This window comes from Odocoileus virginianus, chromosome 20 (assembly GCF_023699985.2).
Source record: "Odocoileus virginianus isolate 20LAN1187 ecotype Illinois chromosome 20, Ovbor_1.2, whole genome shotgun sequence".
NCBI lineage: Eukaryota > Metazoa > Chordata > Mammalia > Artiodactyla > Cervidae > Odocoileus > Odocoileus virginianus.
Window position 1 is genome coordinate 57,065,405 of NC_069693.1, and position 19,130 is coordinate 57,084,534.

Below are 19,130 nucleotides of genomic sequence, written 5' to 3' on the forward strand. Positions count from 1 at the left end.
TCAGAGCTGACCCAGAGCACAGTCTCCTGGTGTGGCCCAGCTCGTCCATGTGCTCCCCTCCTTCTGGGACTGGGGGTAGTGCCAGCTCCGTGGGGTCTCTCTCTGGCTCCCGCACTGCCTCAGTGGCCCCCACCTGGCATCTGTCATTCTTTTAGGGGTCTCAGTGTCCGTTTTCTCTCAGCCTGGAGAGCTCTCCTCCATCCCCCAGGAGCCCACGGCTGGCTGGGGCGTCCAGAACCAGCCAGCAGGTGGAAGGGGGTGGGGACAGTGCTCGGCGGGCACTGGGTCATTCTCCGGGAAGATACTGTCCAAGTTCCTCCTCTCTGGGCCCTGAAGGCCCCTATGGAGCTCCAGGGTGGTCTCCCTCCAGGGGGCGGGTGGGAGAGCCTCTGACTTGACCTGCTTCCATCTCTGTGTGGGGAGAGGGACCAAGCACTGGCTGGCCTGGAGGGAGCTCAGGGCGGAGGGGCAGGGCCCCGTCCCAGACCCCTTTTCCAGCGCGTCCTGGAAGTCGGGGCTTGGAACTGTTCTGAGCTGGAGAACTGTGCTCTTTGTGCCCGTGTGTCTTCCCTCCTCCTGCTGAAGCAGGTGGTGCTGCTTTAAGGACTACTGAGAGTTATCATTTAGGACTGGAGAGGGGGACCAAGGCGTTGTAAGGAACAACGCCCCTGCCGCCCCACATGGGCTGTGCCTCTGCCTCGGCCCCTCTGGTGGCAAACCTGGGGGGTGGCTGTTCTGGCTTCCCAGGGCCTGATGCTGGCCGTGAAGTCAAGGTCGGCCTGTGCTGGCCCTCTGCCGAGCAGCCGGATCCCAAGACTGAACAGGGCGGTCCATCCCAGCGCGTCTGGGGTCTGGATCAGCTCCCTAGGCGGGTGGCAGTGGTGCGGGGCTCAGGGCGCGAGGCCCACTCCCAGCCAGCAGGTGGGTCGGGCTCTGGGACGGAGGGCTCTGGTCTCGTCCCTCCCCGGGGGCCCCTCAGCGCCTGGGGCTAGGCCCACCTCTTCCCGCCATCTGGTGTCCTGGAGGCTGCAGGTCGTGTCCACGGCAGGAGGGCCCTCCCTGCCCAGCCTCCAGGGTCTGTGCCCGGGACGCCTGCCCGCGCCCTGCTCCCTGCCTGGGACCTGCACATAGAGGCTTCTGCTCTAGCCACTGTGAGCCACGGCCAGGTCCGGGCGCCTACTGGCCCGCGGGAGCTGCTGGCCGTGACTCCCCACAGCCGGGTTTCCGGTCTGTGTCTGTGGACCTGTTCTGGCTGCTGCAGTCAGGCCTGGGGCCTGCTCTGCGTTGGGGGCTTGGGCGCTGCCCAGTAGGCAGGGAAGGAGGCACGCCTCCCTTGTTCCCAGAGGGTGGCTCTGGCGTGGGGGGCTCACCCATGCTCCTCACGCTGAACACTGAAGACCTGAGCCCAGACCCTGATCCCTCAGTTGTCCTGGGCAATGCCAAGGCCAGCTGTCTGAGATGGGGGTGTGGGGACCCCTGGAAAGGGAAAAGGCACTGTCCTCCCTGCCCCACTGCAGCCCAGAGCAGAGTGGAGTCTTGTCAGGGACCTAGGCATGGGGCTGCCCTCCTGGGGGCGTCCCAGGGTACGAGTGAGCTGTGGGCGTGGGCTGCCGCGGTGGCACACACACATTTTGGCTGTATCCACTGGCCGCAGGGTCTCTTTGGGACAAGCAAACAGGATACCCCAGAGATAAACTTGGCCCACAGTTGAGACGGCCATGCATGAAGAGAACCAGTGTTTGCGGAGTGAGTGCCATGTGTGGGGCTCTGTGCTCGGGGCCAGGGTGTGTGGCGGGGGCAGGGATGGGGAGGTGGGGGACAAGGCCTGTGAACTTTCCGCCCCGGCTTCCATGGACCTGAGCAGTGCCCTGGGGCCACCCGGCTGCGCTTTGCCACACAGCTCAGGGCTCCTCTGCCATGTCCTGCCCAGGACGCTGGCAGATCAGGTAACGGTTGCGCGCCTCAGTTTCCCCGTCTGTACGATGGGTGGAGGAGATAACTGAGTGTGCAGAAGAGCCGTGTCGTCAGGTCGTCACTGTGATTCTGTCAGTCTCTCAGCCGCCAGGTAGCACCACCCCCGAGCCTGGGTTTGGGGACACCCAGAGCACACCTGGGACTCCCCGGGGCAGCGGGTGGAAGGCACACCCGTCTGATGGCGGCCATGGCCCAGCTGCTCTGTGCCCTGGGCCCGGGTGGGTCTGGCGCACACAACGAGGGCCATTCTCACACCAGGCCAGCCTGCGGACAGCCTCTCAGCTCCCTGTGCAACAACCAGCCCGTTGTTCTGGGTGCGCCGGTGGCAGACTGTTGCCTGGGGAGTATTGCTTCGGGCTGGCGGTGCCCCTGTCCCCTCCCTCTGGGGCGAGGCCGTGTCAGGGGGCCGTCTTGGCTTCCTCAGGCGGCTCCCAGGGAGGCCAGGGCACCGCCCCCTCCTGCACCCGGCAGGTCAGCAGCCCCTGGTTCAGCCCGGCTTGTGCGGGGGTTCCCCCCCCCCAGTCCTGGACCTCCAGATTGGGGGATACGAAGTGGGCAGTGATGAGGGGTGTCGATCGGCACTTCAGGGAGGACGCAGCAGGCGGTGGGTGCCCGGGAAAGGACGTGGGAGCCTTCCTGGGGGTGGCGACACCCGAGTAGCATCCTGAAGGAGTAAGATTTAGCAAGGGGCTCCCCAGGTCAGGAGCGAGGGGCCAGAGGCTCGAGTGGGTGGCCGCCGTCCACGGGGTGCCTGGACATGGGTGGGCCTCTGTGCTGTGCCCTCCCGAGGGCCTGGATCTACGTCCCTGGGGCTCGTGACGGAGGCTGGCGGGCCGGGTGCTGGGTGGACAGGCCCCTCTTCAGCCTGGAGCAAGGTCCCGGGCCCGGGGGCTCGCTTGCAGCGCAGGAGTGCTCCGGAGCAGTGGGTCTTGCCTTGTTCTGCCACGGCGTGCCACCACTGGACATGCTTACTGGCCCCTCGCTGTGTCCTCCCCAGGCGGCCTGCCAGTCCAGGCCGCGGCCCTGGCTCCCCTCCAGCCTGTCCCCGCTTCACGGTCCTGTCTCGTGTCTGCCCTCTGTCCACACGCGCTTCCCTGCACGGTTTCCTGGCCGCCTGGCTTTCGTCCTTCGTGAGTTGCCTGAGACGTCTCTCTTGGGGAGGCCCTCAGCCCGGCCTCTGGGAGCTGGCCCTGTCACGTTAGTTTTGCGTCCCACTCTTCGCCCTGTCCTGGCGGACCGTGGTGTGTCTTCTCCGTCAAGCTAGGCTCGCGCTGCCTTGCAGAGGCCAACCCAGCACCTGGCCAGGCAAGCCTCTCACCAACCAGAAGCAGCGTCCTGGGAGAGCAGGCTCCCCCCTGAGCTCAGGGGGCCCGGGTGCTCAGAGAGGCAGCGGGGCCTGCTCGGGGTCCCCGCAGTGCGGGGAGGGCAGACCCAGGCCAGTGTTGGTGCTGCTGCTCAGACCTGGGGATGGGCGTGAGGAGTGGCTGGGAGGCCCCGGGGTGGTGCCCGGCCAGCTGGCGCGCGGCAGTGCCTGGGCCGTGGCGAGCCCGCCCCTGGGGCTCGGGGCGGCAGCGGGCACCAGCTGACGCAGGCCAAGGCACTCCTGGTGCCAGGCACCTGCTGCCGTGTGCCCGCTCTGGAGGCACTGCCCAGCCCGGCGCGGGCCTCCCTGGACTGTATGGTCGCCGCGGGCTGACTCCTCCACGTGTTCACACGCCACACAGTGCCCCGGTAGCTCCTTGGGCGCCCTCCTGGGGCTGGGCCCTCCCTCCCACCCCGTCCCCCTTTCCCGCTGGCCCTGGGTGGAGCCCTCCAGCCGCCCGAGAGGCCAGCGCTGCCTGAAGCCCCTCTGCCGGCTCCGCGGGCGGCCCTCCTCCGAGGTGGGGGGCGTCCGCGGGCATGCCCCTGTCTGCACCCGCCCCCTTGGGCTGGAGGGGTTTTCCTGTGACTCACTCTGCTGGCACTTCCTGTGTCATGGGGCAGGGGCTGAGGGGACCCAGCGGGGTGGCTCCGTGTTCTGGGGTCACTCGCTGGGGGAGGGTGGGCTGGACGTTCCCGCCCCCCCGGCAGAGTCAGTGTGCTCCGTCAAGCAGACTGCAGACCATATTTGGGAAACTTGCTCTTCCTGCAGGCAGCCGGGGCTGGGACCTGGGAACCCAGCGGGCTGTGGGGCTCCTCTCAGGCCTCTGCCCTCTGACCCACCTCGGCCTGGGCCATCCCATCCTGCTGTGGAGCCCAGGAGGTTGTCAAGATGTATGTGTTTCCAGCCCCCAAACCAAAAAATGCTTATTAAATACAAATTGCAAATTTATGAAAAACAGGAGGAAAAAGCATTCTTTCATCATCTCAAACATTATCCTCTCCCCATTTTTCAAGTTCAAGTGACTTTTTATTGAGGAATCATGTACACCTCTTGTGTTCATAACTGACCTGATCTAATGTGCTGTGGACAGTGCTGTGTGGGGCCTGAACCCCACTGCTCCCCTTGGTGTGGGCAGGCCTCTGCTCCACACAGGGGCTGGCTTCCCTGGGCCTCATCCTCCTTGATTCCCAGCTTCCTGGCCTCCGGCTCTGCAGGGGTGCACTCCCCGCCAACACTATGAGCCTGAAGTTTGAGCGTGCGGTCCTGGGGCCCTGGAGCTCCTTATGGCCCCCAAGGCCGACGTGGAGCTGGGTGACACCCCATCCTCTCTCTTCTCTGCCCGCTGATGAATCCAGGGGACAAGACGCAGGCCCCAGTGGATGCAGGTGGTCCCACCCCAAGTCCCGCTTCCGAGCAGGTCCAGAGCAGGCTCTGACTCTTTAGGCCCCAGGAGACGCAGAGGAGGGGCTGGCACCCAGCCGGCCTGGCACAGTCCTGGCCTCGGGCCTGGCCTCCCTCCCGGCAAGGCCTGGGCCTCTGCTGCACCCCGCCGAGCTCTCTACCGCCCTGGAGGCTGCAGCCTGGGACCCTCTTGCCAGGAGCTGGCTTCTCTCTTGCCCACTGCCTCCCTCCTGCCTGCTGCCCTTGCCCCTGCCCGCTGCCTCGCCCCTGCCCGCTGCCTCGCCCCTGCCTGCTGCCTTCCCTTCTGCCCGCTGCCCTCGCCCCTTCCGGCTGCCTTCCCTCCTGCCCACTGCCCTCGCCCCTTCCCGCTTCCTTCCCTCCTGCCCACTGCCCTCGCCCCTGCCTGCTCCACTCGCCCCTGCCCGCTGCCCTCGCCCCTGCCCGCTGCCCTCGCCCCTGCCCGCTGCCTCGCCCCTGCCTGCTGCCCTCGCCCTTGCCCGCTGCCTTCTTTCCTGCCTGCTACCCTCGCCCCTGCCTGCTGCCTCCACTCCTGCCCGCTGCCCTCGCCCCTGCCCTCTGCCCTGCCCTCGCCCCTGCCCTCTGCCCTTGCCCCTGCCTGCTGCCTCCCTCCTGCCTGATGCCTCGCCCCTGCCTGCTGCCCTCACGCCTGCCTGCTGCCTTCCCTCTTGCCTGCTGCCCTCGCCCCTGCCTGCTGCCTACCCTCCTGCCCACTGCCTCCCTCCTGCCCTCACCCCTGCCTGCTGCCCTCACCCCTGCATGCTGCCTCCACTTCTGCCCACTGCTCTCGCCCCTGCCTGCTGCCTCCCTCCTGCCCTCTGCCCTCGCCCATGCCCGCTGCATTCCCTCCTGCCCTCTGCCCTCGCCCCTGCCCTCTGCCTCGCCCCTGCCCGCTGCCCTCGCCCCTTTCTGCTGCCTTCCCTCCTGCCTGCGGCCCCCACCCCTGCCTGCTGCCTCCACTCCTGCCTGGGGCCGGGCTGGCCGTGGCCCTCCCGCCGGGCCCCTGGGGCACCTCTGGGCCCTGCCCCCGCACATGCAGCAGGCCAAGGACTGAAAGGCGGGGCCCTCTTCCCCGTTCCCTGTTTCTAGGGAGGTTCTGGGCCTGTCAGTACGCTGTCTGCCAGGACTGGGGTCCTCCTGCTGGGCCCTGGGGCCTCTGCGTGGAGCGTGTCTCCCCGCTCCGGGGGGGACTGACTCACAGAGAACAGAGCAGCGCCCCAAGTCAGCGGTTCTGGGGCAGCTGTGAGAACTAAGGGTACTTACTGGAGTAAAGAGCGGGGCTGAGGGGATGGTGCTGCCCTTCTGCAGCCTTCTTCAGCCTTACGGGATGCCTTCCTGTTTTGCTGTATTTTCCCCATTTGTTCCTGATGTCTGTCTCATTTCTGTCCCTCCCCCAGAGGCACCCATGCAAATGTAATGTGTCTGGAATCTGTTCTCGGACAAGTGTCTGTGAAAAACACGCAGAGTTGTTCTGTAGGAGCCTGTGACATCTGCACACAGCATTCTGGGCCGTAGAGCACCTCTTTGCAGCCGTAACTCGGGCGGGCATGGCTGGCATTCCTCACTAGTCCCCAGGCCCTGCCAGAGCTCAGGGCAGAATCTAGAATGTGTCCTGCTTTGCCGGCTGGGACCCTGCGCATCCTTTGTGGCTGTCTTGGCCAATCTGCTTTCCCTTTCAGAGAACTCTTTGTGTTTTGTGGGTTTTCTGCTGGTGTTTTGCCTTTTCACTGCTTAGATGTCAGGGCCCCTCCAGACTCCAGATTTGATCGTCTTGTCATTGGTGGCCTGCCACCTGCCAGCTTTCTGTGATTCGCCCATCCAGCTGAAACCATTCACGTCAGTGAGCCTGAATCTATCTTTGCTTCTGTTGTTGTTTCCTTAGATTGTGTGCTTTTGTGGTCTTTTTTTCTGGGGTTTTGTTCTATAATTTTTTCCACTCCAAAGTCCCAGAGATAGTCTGGGACAGTGTTTTCTTTGTCACCTCTAAGCTCGTACCTTTTACAGGTGTTTGTAACGTGAGGCAAGTGTCCAAACGGGCTTCTCTTCCTGAGGTGCGTGAGCATGTGTGTTGTGGTCCTGCCCTCGCCATCACTGTGGGGGTCCCAGTCGTGGTCTGGAGTTGTGACCCATCCTCATGGCAGGAATGCAGTGCCTCTTTGCCTTCCATTTTCAGAACTAACCTGCCTACCTGCCGACCTCTATTTCTCCACTTAATTCTAGAAAGATTCTTTGTCTTTGATTGACTTCTTCCCTCTCCCAAAAATTCTGTTGGCATTTTTATTGCAGTTGTAACATATTAAGTAAGCTTAGAGGGTGTGGAGAAAAGGGAACCCTCTTACACTGTTGGTGGGAATGCAAATTAGTACAGCCACTATGGAAAACAGTGTGGAGATTTCTTAAAAAGCTGGAAATAGAACTGCCATATGACCCAGCAATCCCACTTCTGGGCATACACACCGAGGAAACCAGATCTGAAAGAGACACGTGCACCCCAATGTTCATCGCAGCACTGTTTATAATAGCCATGGAAGCAACCTAGATGCCCATCAGCAGACGAATGGATGAGGAAGCTGTGGTACATATACACCATGGAATATTACTCAGCCATGTAAAAAGAATTCATTTGAATCAGTTCTAATGAGATGGATGAAACTGGAGCCCATTATACAGAGCGAAATAAGCCAGAAAGATAAAGACCATTACAGTATACTAACACATATATATGGAATTTAGAAAGATGGTAACGATAACCCTATATGCAAAACAGAAAAAGAGACTCAGATGTATAGAACAGACTTGTGGACTCTGGGAGAAGGCGAGGGTGGGATGTTTCCAGAGAACAGCATTGAAACATGTATATTATCTAGGGTGAAACAGATCACCAGCCCAGGTTGGGTGCATGAGACAAGTGCTCAGGCCTGGTGCACTGGGAAGACCCAGAGGGATCGGGTGGAGAGGGAGGTGGGAGGGGGGACCGGGATGGGGAATACATGTAAATCCATGGCTAATTCATTTCAATGTATGACAAAAACCACTGCAATGATGTAAAGTAATTAGCCTCCAACTAATAAAAATAAATGGAAAAAAAATAAATAAAAATCATAGTAAAAGAAAAAAAGAAAATTTAAGCTTGGTCCAGTTGGTGCATTTTCTCCTCCGAGGTCTCCTGGAGTCTGTGCTTGCTTAACTCTTAGATAACTTGCAGCTTTTGTTATCTGCTGACGTCTTTCCCGTGAGGTCGGCCCTTCGTGCTTGTTGGGCTTTTTACGTAGATGGCGTGTGCTCTGCAGACGATGACTGTTTTGCTCCTGTGTGTTGTCTGGTCTCTCGCTCCTGGCTGATCGCACCAGCGGGGCAGCAGGCAGGGTGTGCATCCTGTTTTCTCTGCAGGACGTGGTGGCCATTTCTGTCATGATCGCTGCCCTCCCCAGCCTTGGGTCCAGCCTGTAGCGTGACTCTGGAAGTGTTTGGTTGTGTTTTTTTTTTTCAGTAGCTTGGGTGCCATCCTGGAGTGTGGGTGGAGGCTGCAGTCGCGAGGGTTTTGAGGCACTCTGCAGGCGCGTTTGAAGAAGCGCCAGCATCAGCGGGGCTGTTCTGCCAGGGGCGGTGGGCAGAGAGGCGCAGGGATCCCGCTAAACCCTGCGTAGTTCCTGCCTCGGTGCCAGAGCCATGTGCCCCCCCAGTCCTGGAGAGGGTGGGAGCCGGGCGGGCCGCGGGTGCTGAGCACCACCTCTGCCCTCACGCCCCGATTCTCTCCCCAGAACGTGCTCGCCAAAGCCCTCTATGACAACGTGGCCGAGTCCCCGGATGAGCTCTCCTTCCGCAAGGGTGACATCATGACGGTGCTGGAGCGGGACACGCAGGGCCTGGGCGGCTGGTGGCTCTGCTCACTCCACGGCCGGCAAGGCATCGTGCCCGGGAACCGCCTCAAGATCCTGGTGGGCATGCATGACAAGAAGCCGGCGGCACCCGGCCCGCCCCAGCCCAGCCTCCTGGCCCCCGCGGCCCCGTACACGCCCATGCTGCCAGCCACCTTCCCGCCCCAGCCAGACAGTGTCTACCTGGTACCCACCCCCAGCAAGACTCAGCAAGGCCTCTACCAGGCCCCGGGGCCCAGCCCCCAGTTCCAGTCCCCACCGGCCAAGCAGACCTCCGCCTTCTCCAAGCAAATGCCTCATCACCCGTTCCCCAGCCCAGCCCCAGACCTCTGCCAGGTGCCCCCGGGGCCGGGCAGCCCCGCCCAGGACACCTACCAGGTGCCGCCCTCCGCCGGGGTAGGGCAGGGCGTCTACCAGGTGCCCCCATCCATGGACGCACGGCACTGGGAGGGGACGAAGCCGCCAGCCAAGGTAAGGCCTCCCTGGGAGATCAGGCGGCCCTTCCGGGGGGTCTTGCCCAGGGCTGATTGCTGGACACAGCAGGGTCCAGCCAGTGTGATCTTTGGGACCACGGGGGTTCTGTAGCGGCTCCGTGTTTGGCGTGGGGCTGCAGTGGGAGGTGAGTGCTGAGTGTTTACGTGTCTGCTGGTGTGGGGGTGAGCTCCCCGGAGAAGACATGGCGCTGGTCTTGGGCCATGAGGTGTCCTTCAGCTGACAAGCCCCAATGGGAGGGTTTCCCGGCAGAGGACCAGCATGTCTTAAGACTGGCGTGGCAGCTGGAGCTGGCCCAGGAAGCCTGAGAGTAGCCAGGACCCTGGGGGCCTGGTACCCTCCTGAGGACAGAGGGTTTGGGGTGGGAGTGACCTGCCCAGCCGTGCAGGATAAAGTCATTCTGCGCAGAGGGGAGGGCGCAGGGAGCCCAGGAAAGGGGAGTGGAGGTTCTGATGGGTAATTGGAGTATGGAGCGCAAGGCTGGAGTGGCCAGGATCCCAGAAGGATGCTGGCTGGCGGCGACGCTTCTCTGCCCAGTGGCGCGGTGAGGGTGAGCGGTGCGGGGTGGCGGGGCCTCCGCAGTTGTCGGGCCTGCAGCTGCTCCGTCCTGCTGCTCTGCCACCTCGCTTGGGGCCCACAGGCCAGGACAGCGGCTGCATGAGTGCCAGCCGGCAGGGCACGGAGGAAGGGCCCAGGGCGCCCGGGGGCCCCTCAGCAGTGTGCTCGTCCCGCAGGTGCCCGACCCTCTCCCAGGCCGTGGCAGCGAGCTGCAGAAGCCACAGGGTGACCTGCCCGTGACTCCTGGACTGGGGGTGCACACTGCCTGCTGGACGATCTGGTCGCCCGAGAGGGCCTTTCATTCCAAGTCCCTGGCAGGCTGTTTGTTGCCCATGGGAGGTGGGAGCCCAGCACCCCAGCAGCACCCCGACCTTCCCACACGCCCCTCACCCCGGGGCCTGTCTGCCATGGAAGGAGCAGGACTGGAGTGCGTGTCTCGCCCAGAGCCGCCCGTCTGAGGACACTCTCCCCACAGCACTGGGCCTCTGTGCTCTGCCGGCCCGGGGCCGAGATGCCCGCCGGGCAGTGGTCCAGCGTGTGGTGTCACCCTGGCCCTGCCACGGGCAGAGCCTGGCAGTCGGGAGGCCTGGGCGGAGGCCCCTCGTCTCCGCCTGCTCCTTCGGCCGCCTGGCTGGAGAGGCTGGGGGCTGGGCTGGGGCGGCCCATCAGGGACTGCTGCACGGTGGCACGGGGCGGGGTGGGGAGACTGGCTGGTGAGCCTGGGGACAGGCCAGAGTCCCACTGGCACACCCACACAGCTCCATTCCTCACACTCCCCGGGCAGGCGCTCTCCCCGCCTGCCCTCTCCTTTCCGAGGCTCTGCAGGCGGGCGTGTCCTGGCGCAGCTTTGAGGCCGGACACAGTGGAAGCCCCTGGCCCGGCGGCGCAGCGAGGCCCCACTGCGGGCTGTGGACTCGGGCCCACGTTTAGCTGTGGGTCCTGTTTCCCTCCCGTGCACGCGGCTTGCTCTTGGACTGCTCTCTGGGTTCCCCTGGCTGGCGAGCTCCCCCTGCCTGCCCACTGCGGGGGTTGCCCAGAGCCCGTGTCCCCGAGGGGCCCGACCTGGCTGGGGCCCCAGGGAGTAAGGCTCTGCGTCCAGGAACCTCGCCCTCACCTGAGAAGCCTCGCTGCTCCTGGCCTGGGCAGCCTCGATTGCATCTGCTTTTATTTCATAGTCGTGAAAGCTGTGCTTGCTTGTCACGGGCAGGTGCATAATGTGTGAGAATGCCTGGAGAGGAGCTCCCCCAATCGAGACGGGCCCGCTGGGGGATTTCAGCATATTTTGTCTACTGAACTACTCATCTTTCACAGATGGTACAGACTTTCGCCTTTGAGGTCATAAATCTGGCATTAGATACCAGAAGCATTTTCTTGGGTCCCTAAGTGTGATCACAGCTGCCCCCAGTTTTGCTTGTCACCCCCTCTTTGGGGGACAGGCTCCAAGGGGTTTCTGATGGCGAGTGTCTCTGTGACAAACTGCAAGACTGTAAATATCCTGCAGCGTGCATCTGTGCCCATATTTCAGACTGTGCTTTCAGATGCCTGGGAAACTGAGGCCCTTGGTTCTAGGGTTGGAGGTTGGCTGGACTGAGGGGGACCCTGCAGAGTGTCAGTGGGGCCTTGGGGCCAGGGAAACAGAAGGTGACTGATGAGGCAGGCACCCAGGAATAGTCACCTGTCGGCAGCCTGGAGCAGGGCGGCCTGTGTGGCTTGGGGGAGGTCAGGGACACCTCGGGAGTCGGCACCCTCTGGGGCGAGGGCATGGCTTAGGAAGCTGAGGGCAGAAGCCGGGGGCCCCAGAGGAGGAGGCCAGTCCTGGGGGAGCGCCTCTGGGTCAGCTGCAGACCCGGCTCAGCTCAGTCTCGCTCTTCAGGAGGGGGGAGCCCATGTCAGACCTGGGCCTCCGTCCTTCAGCACCATAGAGTGGGCTGGCCTGGGTCGCATGGGGTGACGCACATTGCCCGGAACAGGGACAGGCTGCCCGGCGGTGGTTGGCCCAGGCAGAAGGCAGCAGGGCGCTTGCCGGGTTCTGGGGTCTTGGGAGCCTTCAGTCTCACTTCGGTCTCCCGACGGTGCCCTGTGGCGCCTGCCCAGGTAATGGTCTGGATGTGTGTCTGGCCATGGCTGGGGGGCGTGTTTTCTCGGCTTCTTCGTGTCTGTCTCCTGCGCCTTGAGATGTGTGCGTGAGAGCTCGTGTGGGCCGTGGTCTGGGGGCTGTGTCTCCTGCTCAGCTCTGGGTTTGTCCCCCGCCCCTGGGGTGCCAGGTCTGCTGATGGGGCCTCAGGTGTGGAGCCAGCAACCTGTGATGAGGGGCTCCGCGGATCTCTAGGGCACGGGTCTCCCTGACTGCCTGCTCTGCCCTCTAACAAGAGACATCTGTCGGCCAGCATGGCTGCTCCCCGCGGCGGTGCTGGCGGGCATGGAGGGAGAGGCCGGGACGCACCCCTCGTCCCGGGGTCCCGTCGGACCTCGCCTCAGGGTCCTGCTGATCCGCCACGTCCCGCCAGCCGCCGCCCCCCCCGCCCCCCGGCCTGCTGCTGGCCGGCTCCAGCGTCTGAAAATAGCCCTGGAGGAGACTCAAGTCTGGGGCTGGAGAAGAGAGCCTGGGAAGGACCGCCTGCTCGCTGCTCCGGGGGCGGGGACACCGCGGGTGAGCCCCTCCCGGCCACGCCTCTGCCCCGGGGGCGCCCAGCGGCTGCGGAGCGGGCGCGGGGGCACCAGAGCAGGCCTACCTCTGCCTCTAGGCCCCCAGGAATGCATGGGGAGCCCTGAGTCACCGCGTCCCGGACCTCCCGTTTGATTAGGGAACAGAATGGCATTTTGTCAAGAGGGCTGAGCTGGGAGCTGTGTGGAGGAGGTGTGCCCCTGCCGGGTCACAGATCCACGAGGCTCGCAGCGGGAGGCTGCCTGCCAAGCCCTGCCCACCAGCGGGCCAGGGACCCCGCGCCCTGCACCAGGAGGGAAGACCTCCCTACCGAGGCCCTGTCCTTTTGGGTGCGTGGAGGGTGGTCTCCGCAGCCCCTGGGGTGTGGTGCTGTGGGGAGCGGGGGTCCTGGTTCCGGTCTCCATCCTTCCCTCACACCCCCGCACAACTTGCCGGAACAGTGTGTGTCCTGCTGTTTGCCATATAACTGGCTCTGGGGGCTGGGAGTTCTCGGTGACCCCCTTCCCAGGAATCCCCCAAGGGTGTGCGGGACAAGGAGGGCAGGGAGGCCCCGGGCCCTGACCGCCGGGATCGCCTGCAGGCCCCCTCTTCCTCTGGCCTGGGGAGAGCCCCGCCTGGCACCACCGCCTCCATCATCTGGAGCCCAAAGGTGGCTGCCGGGCCCTCCGGTGGGGACACCGCCGCGGGCAGGCCGCCCTGTCGGCAGGCGTGGCCCCCTCCTCAGCCCATGTGTAGGCGCCTCTGGAACCTTGCGGGCTGCTCGGCTGTGGAGACAGCACCTGTGTCCTGCCTCACCAGATGGCTCTTGGCCAACAGTGGGGTCCTTGTGGTCCCTGCACGCAGTCTGACTGAAGAGAGGCCAGGACTCCGAGGGACGCGCACGCCCTCGGCTCCGGGGCCCTCGTGTGTGTCCTGCTCAGCTTGGGTGGCGGCAGCGCCCTGCGGGTCGTGGAGGCTGGCCTCCAGGGCCGGAGGTGACGGCCAGCCGTCTGCCCGCAGGTGGTGGTGCCCACCCGCGTGGGGCAGGGCTACGTGTTTGAGGCCCCCCCGCCCGAGCAGGACGAGTACGACATCCCTCGCCACCTGCTGGCCCCCGGGCCCCAGGACATCTACGACGTGCCCCCGGTGCGCGGGCTGCTGCCCGGCCAGTGCAGCCAGGAGGTGGGTGTGCAGGCTGGTGGTGGGTGGGGGCGCTGCGCTCCCCAGCCCCGGCCCGGAAGGCCCTGGGGTGCAGCTTGGGGTCCTCTCTCCCTGCCCTCAGGTGGCCCTGGCCCCTGCATTACTGCGCCTCTCCTGCCCTACCTAGGTGTACGACACGCCCCCCATGGCCGTCAAAGGTCCCAATGGCCGGGACCCATCGCTGGATGTGTACGACGTGCCTCCCAGTGTGGAGAAGGGCCTGCCGCCGGCCAGCCACCACGCGGTGAGCGCAGAAGGGATGCTGTGGCCACGCAGGGTGCTGGGTGTGACTGTGTGTGCCCTGCGGCGGGGGCCTGCAGAGCAGGGGGCTCCAGAGGCCTGCCTCCAGGACCTCTGTGATGGGGGTGGAAACCAGGTGCCCCTCCGAGCCTCGGCCTTTTCGTCAGGGAAAGGGTCCCTCCCCTGCAGGGCGTTCTCCAGGAGGTTCTTAAGAGCATCACATGGGATAGCAGGGGGACCACAGAATGCACCATCCGAACCAGGGTTCTTCTGAGAGGGGGAGGAAGAGTATGAGTAATTAGAAGGGGCCTCGGGCACGAACCAGGACTGTCCTGGTCGAACCAGGGCGTCAGCACCCTGAGCACAGCATGCAGGTGGCTCAGCCACCTATTAATGTCTGCCACAGAGTAGAGGTAAAGAACCTGCCTGCCAATACAGGACACGTAAGAGAAGCAAGTTCGATCCCTGGGTCAGGAAGATCCCCTGGAGGAGGGCATGGCAACCCACTCCAGTATTCTTGCCTGGAGAATCCCAGGGACAGAGGAGCCTGGCAGGCTCCAGTCCATGGGGTCACAAAGAGTTGGACAGGACTGAGAGACTGACAGACTAGAGGATGTCCCAGTGGTGGCAATGCTGATGGTGGTGGAGGTAATGGTGCAATAGCTGACCTCTCCCTGAGTGTTTGTAGTTACACAGAGAATTAAATCGTGTAGTCCTCACAATAAACCCGTGAGGGCGTTCTCTCATAGGCGACTGGCCGGGCACAGAGGTGCAGCCAGAGCCTGAGGTCACAGAGCTAGTAAGTGGTGGGGCCGTGATTTTGAGCTCTGGTCTGGCCTCAGAGTCAGGTTCTGAAGCGTAACCTGCAGGAAGAATGGCGACGCTTGAGCGCTGGGCTGTGTGTGCAGATGCCTGGGTCCACCCTCAGGTCCGGGGTGGGGACAGGTGGACGGGTAACTGTGACCTGCTTCTCGGCCCCCAGGTGTACGATGTCCCTCCGTCGGTGAGCAAGGACGTGCCCGACGGCCCCCTGCTGCGTGAGGAGACCTATGACGTGCCCCCCGCCTTTGCCAAGGCCAAGCCCTTCGACCCGACCCGCCACCCGCTGGTCCTGGCCGCGCTCCCTCCGGATTCCCCGCCGGCTGAGGATGTGTATGACGTGCCGCCCCCGGCCCCCGACCTCTACGACGTGCCCCCCGGCTTGCGGAGGCCCGGCCCCGGCACCCTCTACGACGTGCCCCGGGAGCGGCTCCTGCCCCCCGAGGCGGCCAGCAGTGCCATGGCGGATGCCAGCCTGTACTCGGTGCCCCCGGCGGCCGAGAGGGAGGCCCCGGTCGACGCCAAGCGCCTGTCAGCCTCGAGCACCGGCAGCACCCGCAGCAGCCAGTCGGCCTCCTCCCTGGAGGCGGCGGTGCCGGGCCGCGAGCCCCTGGAGCTGGAAGTGGCCGTGGAGGCCCTAGCCAGGCTGCAGCAGGGCGTGAGTGCCACTGTGGCCCACCTCTTGGACCTAGCAGGCAGCGCAGGCGGGTGCGGGGTCCGGCGCGGGCCCCCCGAGCCTCAGGAGCCTCCAGCCGCAGATCTGCGGGCCGCCGTGGCCGCCGTGCACGCGGCCGTCCACGAGCTGTTGGAGTTCGCCCGCAGCGCAGTGGGCAACGCCATGCACACCTCTGACCGCACGCTGCACGCTAAGCTGAGCCGGCAGCTGCAGAAGATGGAGGACGTGTACCAGACACTGGTGGCCCATGGCCAGGCCCTCGACAGTGGCCGGGGAGGTCTGGGGGCCACCCCCGAAGACCTGGACCGCCTGGTGGCCTGCTCACGGGCAGTGCCCGAGGACGCCAAGCAGCTGGCCTCCTTCCTGCATGGCAACGCCTCGCTGCTCTTCAGACGGACCAAGGCCTCTGTTCCGGGGCCAGAGGGGGGTGGCCCCCTGCACCCCAACCCCACTGACAAGGCCAGCAGCATCCAGTCCCGGCCCCTGCCCTCACCCCCCAAGTTCACCTCCCAGGACTCGCCTGATGGGCAGTATGAGAACAGCGAGGGGGGCTGGATGGAGGACTATGACTACGTCCACCTGCAGGTGGGTGTGCCTGGGCCCTGGGGAGGGCCCCTGGTCCTCAGGGCTCCAGCTTTGCCACCCTGTCATGGGGACCCTAACCCCCCCAGAGAAGGCTCTTGTGGCCGAAGGTAGATGTGGGTCCCGGCAAGGGCTTGCTGAGTCCCAGTGCCCTCCTCACTTCGACCTTCCAGGCCAGCTGGGACCCTGGAGTCCCATCCTCCCCTATCTCAGGCCCTTGGACCCATGTGGCTGCACCATCAGAGGTCCTGCAGTGCCCCCCAGGGATGGCTGCCGATCACCTGCAAGGGCAGGACTTGTCTGCTGCCTTGCCCTGTTTGGGGAAGTGAATCCTGAAGTACAAGCAAAGGCAAAGATCCTGGCAGGAGGAGAGGGGGATCAGCGAGGTGACGGGACAGTGAGCCGGGCTGGGCCTCTTGAGCCGAGGCCCGGGTGTCAGCCGAGTGGGCGTCCCAGGGACAGCGGGCAGGGATGGGCAGGCAGACCCTGTACACCAGGGGGCAGGCCTGGCTGTGATTCCCACTGTGGGAGCCGGGCAGGGCAGTGGGGCCTGACTGTGTGGCGTGCGCCCGGCCCATCTTCACCCCACGCCCCGTCCTCACTCTGAGCCCATGCGTGCCACTGGCAGGTGCAAGTCTGAGGGCTGGGCCTAAAGGAGTCCCGGGGCCCTGCTGCCTCACCCCGAGCCCAGCCCTAGGGCAGGCCCACACGTGGCTGCGTGGCGTGCGTCGGCCCCGTCCGAGCCCCGAGCCCGCCCCTCGCGCGGCCGCGTGGCATGCGTCCGCCCCGTCCTCACCCCCAGCCCCGAGCTCCGTCCTTGCCCCAGCCCCGTCCGTCTTCACCCCGAGTGTGGCCGCAGCGCCCCCAGCGACCGCTGGCCTCACTGCACCCCCCTGGCCTGGGCGCTGTGGCTCAACTCCATCCTCTGTCTCCCCTCCAGGGGAAGGAAGAATTTGAGAAGACCCAGAAGGAGCTGCTGGAAAAGGGCAACATCATGAGGCAAGGGAAGGGCCAGCTGGAGCTGCAGCAGGTGAGGGCACCCCCACTCGCAGCCTCTCCTGGCGCCGCCGTCCTGAGAGTCTGTCTTGCGAGCTGAGTCTCCCGGGGCTCCCCAGACCCACCCCGCCCCGCTCTCCCGCGTGACTGTCCCCGTGTGTCAGTGCGGCTTGTGTTTAGGTTGCTCTCAGTCCTCGTGGTAGGAATCTTAGCACACGCAGAGAAGTGTGAAAGCAGAAAGAAGACGCTCACCCTCGGGGGCGGTGGCCACGCTCTGGGCCTGGTTTCCAGTCCAGCTCCGGCCTCGGAAGGGGCCTCTGTCCATGGCTGAGACGTGAATGGAAACAGTTACATCTGCTTTCATCTCAGGACGTCTCCGTGGCGTTAAATATTGACCATAAATTGTTTTTAAAGTCAGCCTACATCAGTTATAGTTGAATGTTTAGTTTGTACCCCGTTTTTCTTATTGTGAAAAACACTGCTGTGTTTATCTAAGGACCTAGAATTTTCCTCATATTTTGGCTTGTTTCCATAGAATAGGAAATGGATTTCTTTAAAAGGGAGTTTTATTCTGATTATGAAGATTTTAAAAATTAAAATATACTCTGGTAAAAAATGAACACAGAAAATATCACCCAGAAAGTTTCCCTCATCTCCCATTCCTTGAGCATGGGGAAGGGTGGTCTCAGAGAGAGCCCTCCAGGTTCACCCTGAGACCGGGGACTTGGGGTGTGGTTTTCAAAGCCACGTTTCCCCAGCTGCAAAGTAGGGAACATAGTTAAACCCATCTTGGGGTCAGTGTGAGAATTAAATGGGTAAACAGTATATAATGCTCAGGAGGTGCTGGGCACGTAGAACAGGTGCAGTCAAGGTATAGGTGTTAATGACTGGCTGTGAGCGGAGTCCCCACTGACTTAGGAAGTGGACATGTGCCACATGTGTCTCTCTGCCTGCTGCTGCGCTCTTAGAGCGTTTACTTAACCAGACTCCTGTTGGTGGACATTTAGTTTGTTCCCAGAGTTACTTTTGTAAACAAATCTGTGCTGACTACAAATCTCTTCATACACCTGGTCAGTCACTTAGATAAATTACTAGAAGCTGAAGTAAAAGGAGTGTGTTTGAGAAACTAAAGATCTTGAGTCTCCAAGAGAGGGGCACAGGAACATAAAATATGTTGACAGGAGTGTTTGTTGTTCCACATCCACACCAGTGAAAACTCTGGAGAGCCCACCACCACCAAATACCTACCAGTGGAGTGTAGGCTGAATAAAGTGTGGCCATTCGGACAGTAGACATGATGTAGCTGTTAAACTGTCAAAGATTGAAAGGACTCACTGGAGACAAAGCCACAAAAAATGAGCATATTCTCACGCTGGACAAGAGAACCAAGTGAGTTTCACCAAGTATCCGGCTAAGAGGGAAAGTCAGGGTTTCAAGTGCTAGGAAGGGTCAGTGTCACAGTGGTTTGCTAATAAAGTAAAGCCTGAAACCTGAGTCTGTGCAGGGCCGGTCACAGCCACCCAGTCAGAACCAGCTTGTGGTGAGGACTTGTCAGTCCACGCCACTGACGCCCAGGCCAGAGCTGCTACTGCTGGGGATTTTTATCATGTGGCTTATGTGTACTACGGACAGGAAGTGCATGGCCCGTTATTGTTGGGTGCTCAAGGTAAGTTATAATATGTATGCATATTTAATGTATATTGTAAGCTATATATATATATACAGATAGATATTTAATATATGTATACATAGTACACTGTATGTTTCCAGTTTTTATCTTTTCCTAGGGTTGTGTTTGGGGGAAGAGGGGGCCATTTGTAGGATTTTAGTTTCCCAACCAGGGATCAAACCTGCACCCGCTGCAGTGGAAGCAAAGTCTCAACCATGGAGCCACCAGGGAAGTCCTCCAGTTTTCTAATTCAAGAGGGAAAGGGACTATTTGTGTTTAAAGGAAAACACCTTTGTAGAATATTCATTAGTTAATGGTGGGAATTTTTTCTGAAATAGGCAAATACTATGAGATTTTGGTTTTGCTTAACATTTTTATGTGAGAGATTTAATGCATGTATAAAATTGAAGAAAGTAACCCCCCCAGGTAAACTCATTGGAGAAAAAGAACCCCGGGCTTCCTCAGCCCCAGTCATTCTCAGGGCAGCAACTTGTCTGCCACATCATTGTGAAGACCTTACATCGTTTCTTCTGCAACGACTTCAGTGTATAGTCCTAAAAGGATAATTCACCAGAGATTTAACAGATTTCAGGGTGCATGAAACTCCAGTGATAACTCTC

General features: G+C 62.3%; 1 protein-coding gene across 3 annotated transcripts in view; it reads left to right on the plus strand.

Moving 5' to 3' along the window:
* BCAR1 (BCAR1 scaffold protein, Cas family member) overlaps window positions 1-19,130 on the plus strand; it is a 34,025-nt gene that overhangs the window by 13,466 nt on the left and 1,429 nt on the right. For 2 of the 3 annotated variants that reach the window (XM_070451537.1, XM_020883991.2), the window contains exons 2-6: window positions 8,518-9,105; window positions 13,349-13,510; window positions 13,656-13,772; window positions 14,751-15,848; window positions 16,786-16,875. In XM_070451537.1, the coding sequence (XP_070307638.1) occupies window positions 8,518-9,105; window positions 13,349-13,510; window positions 13,656-13,772; window positions 14,751-15,848; window positions 16,786-16,875 (2,055 nt within the window). Of the gene's footprint in view, window positions 1-1,293; window positions 1,747-8,517; window positions 9,106-13,348; window positions 13,511-13,655; window positions 13,773-14,750; window positions 15,849-16,785; window positions 16,876-19,130 lie in introns of those variants that run through there. The other variant, XM_070451536.1, reaches the window with a different exon arrangement.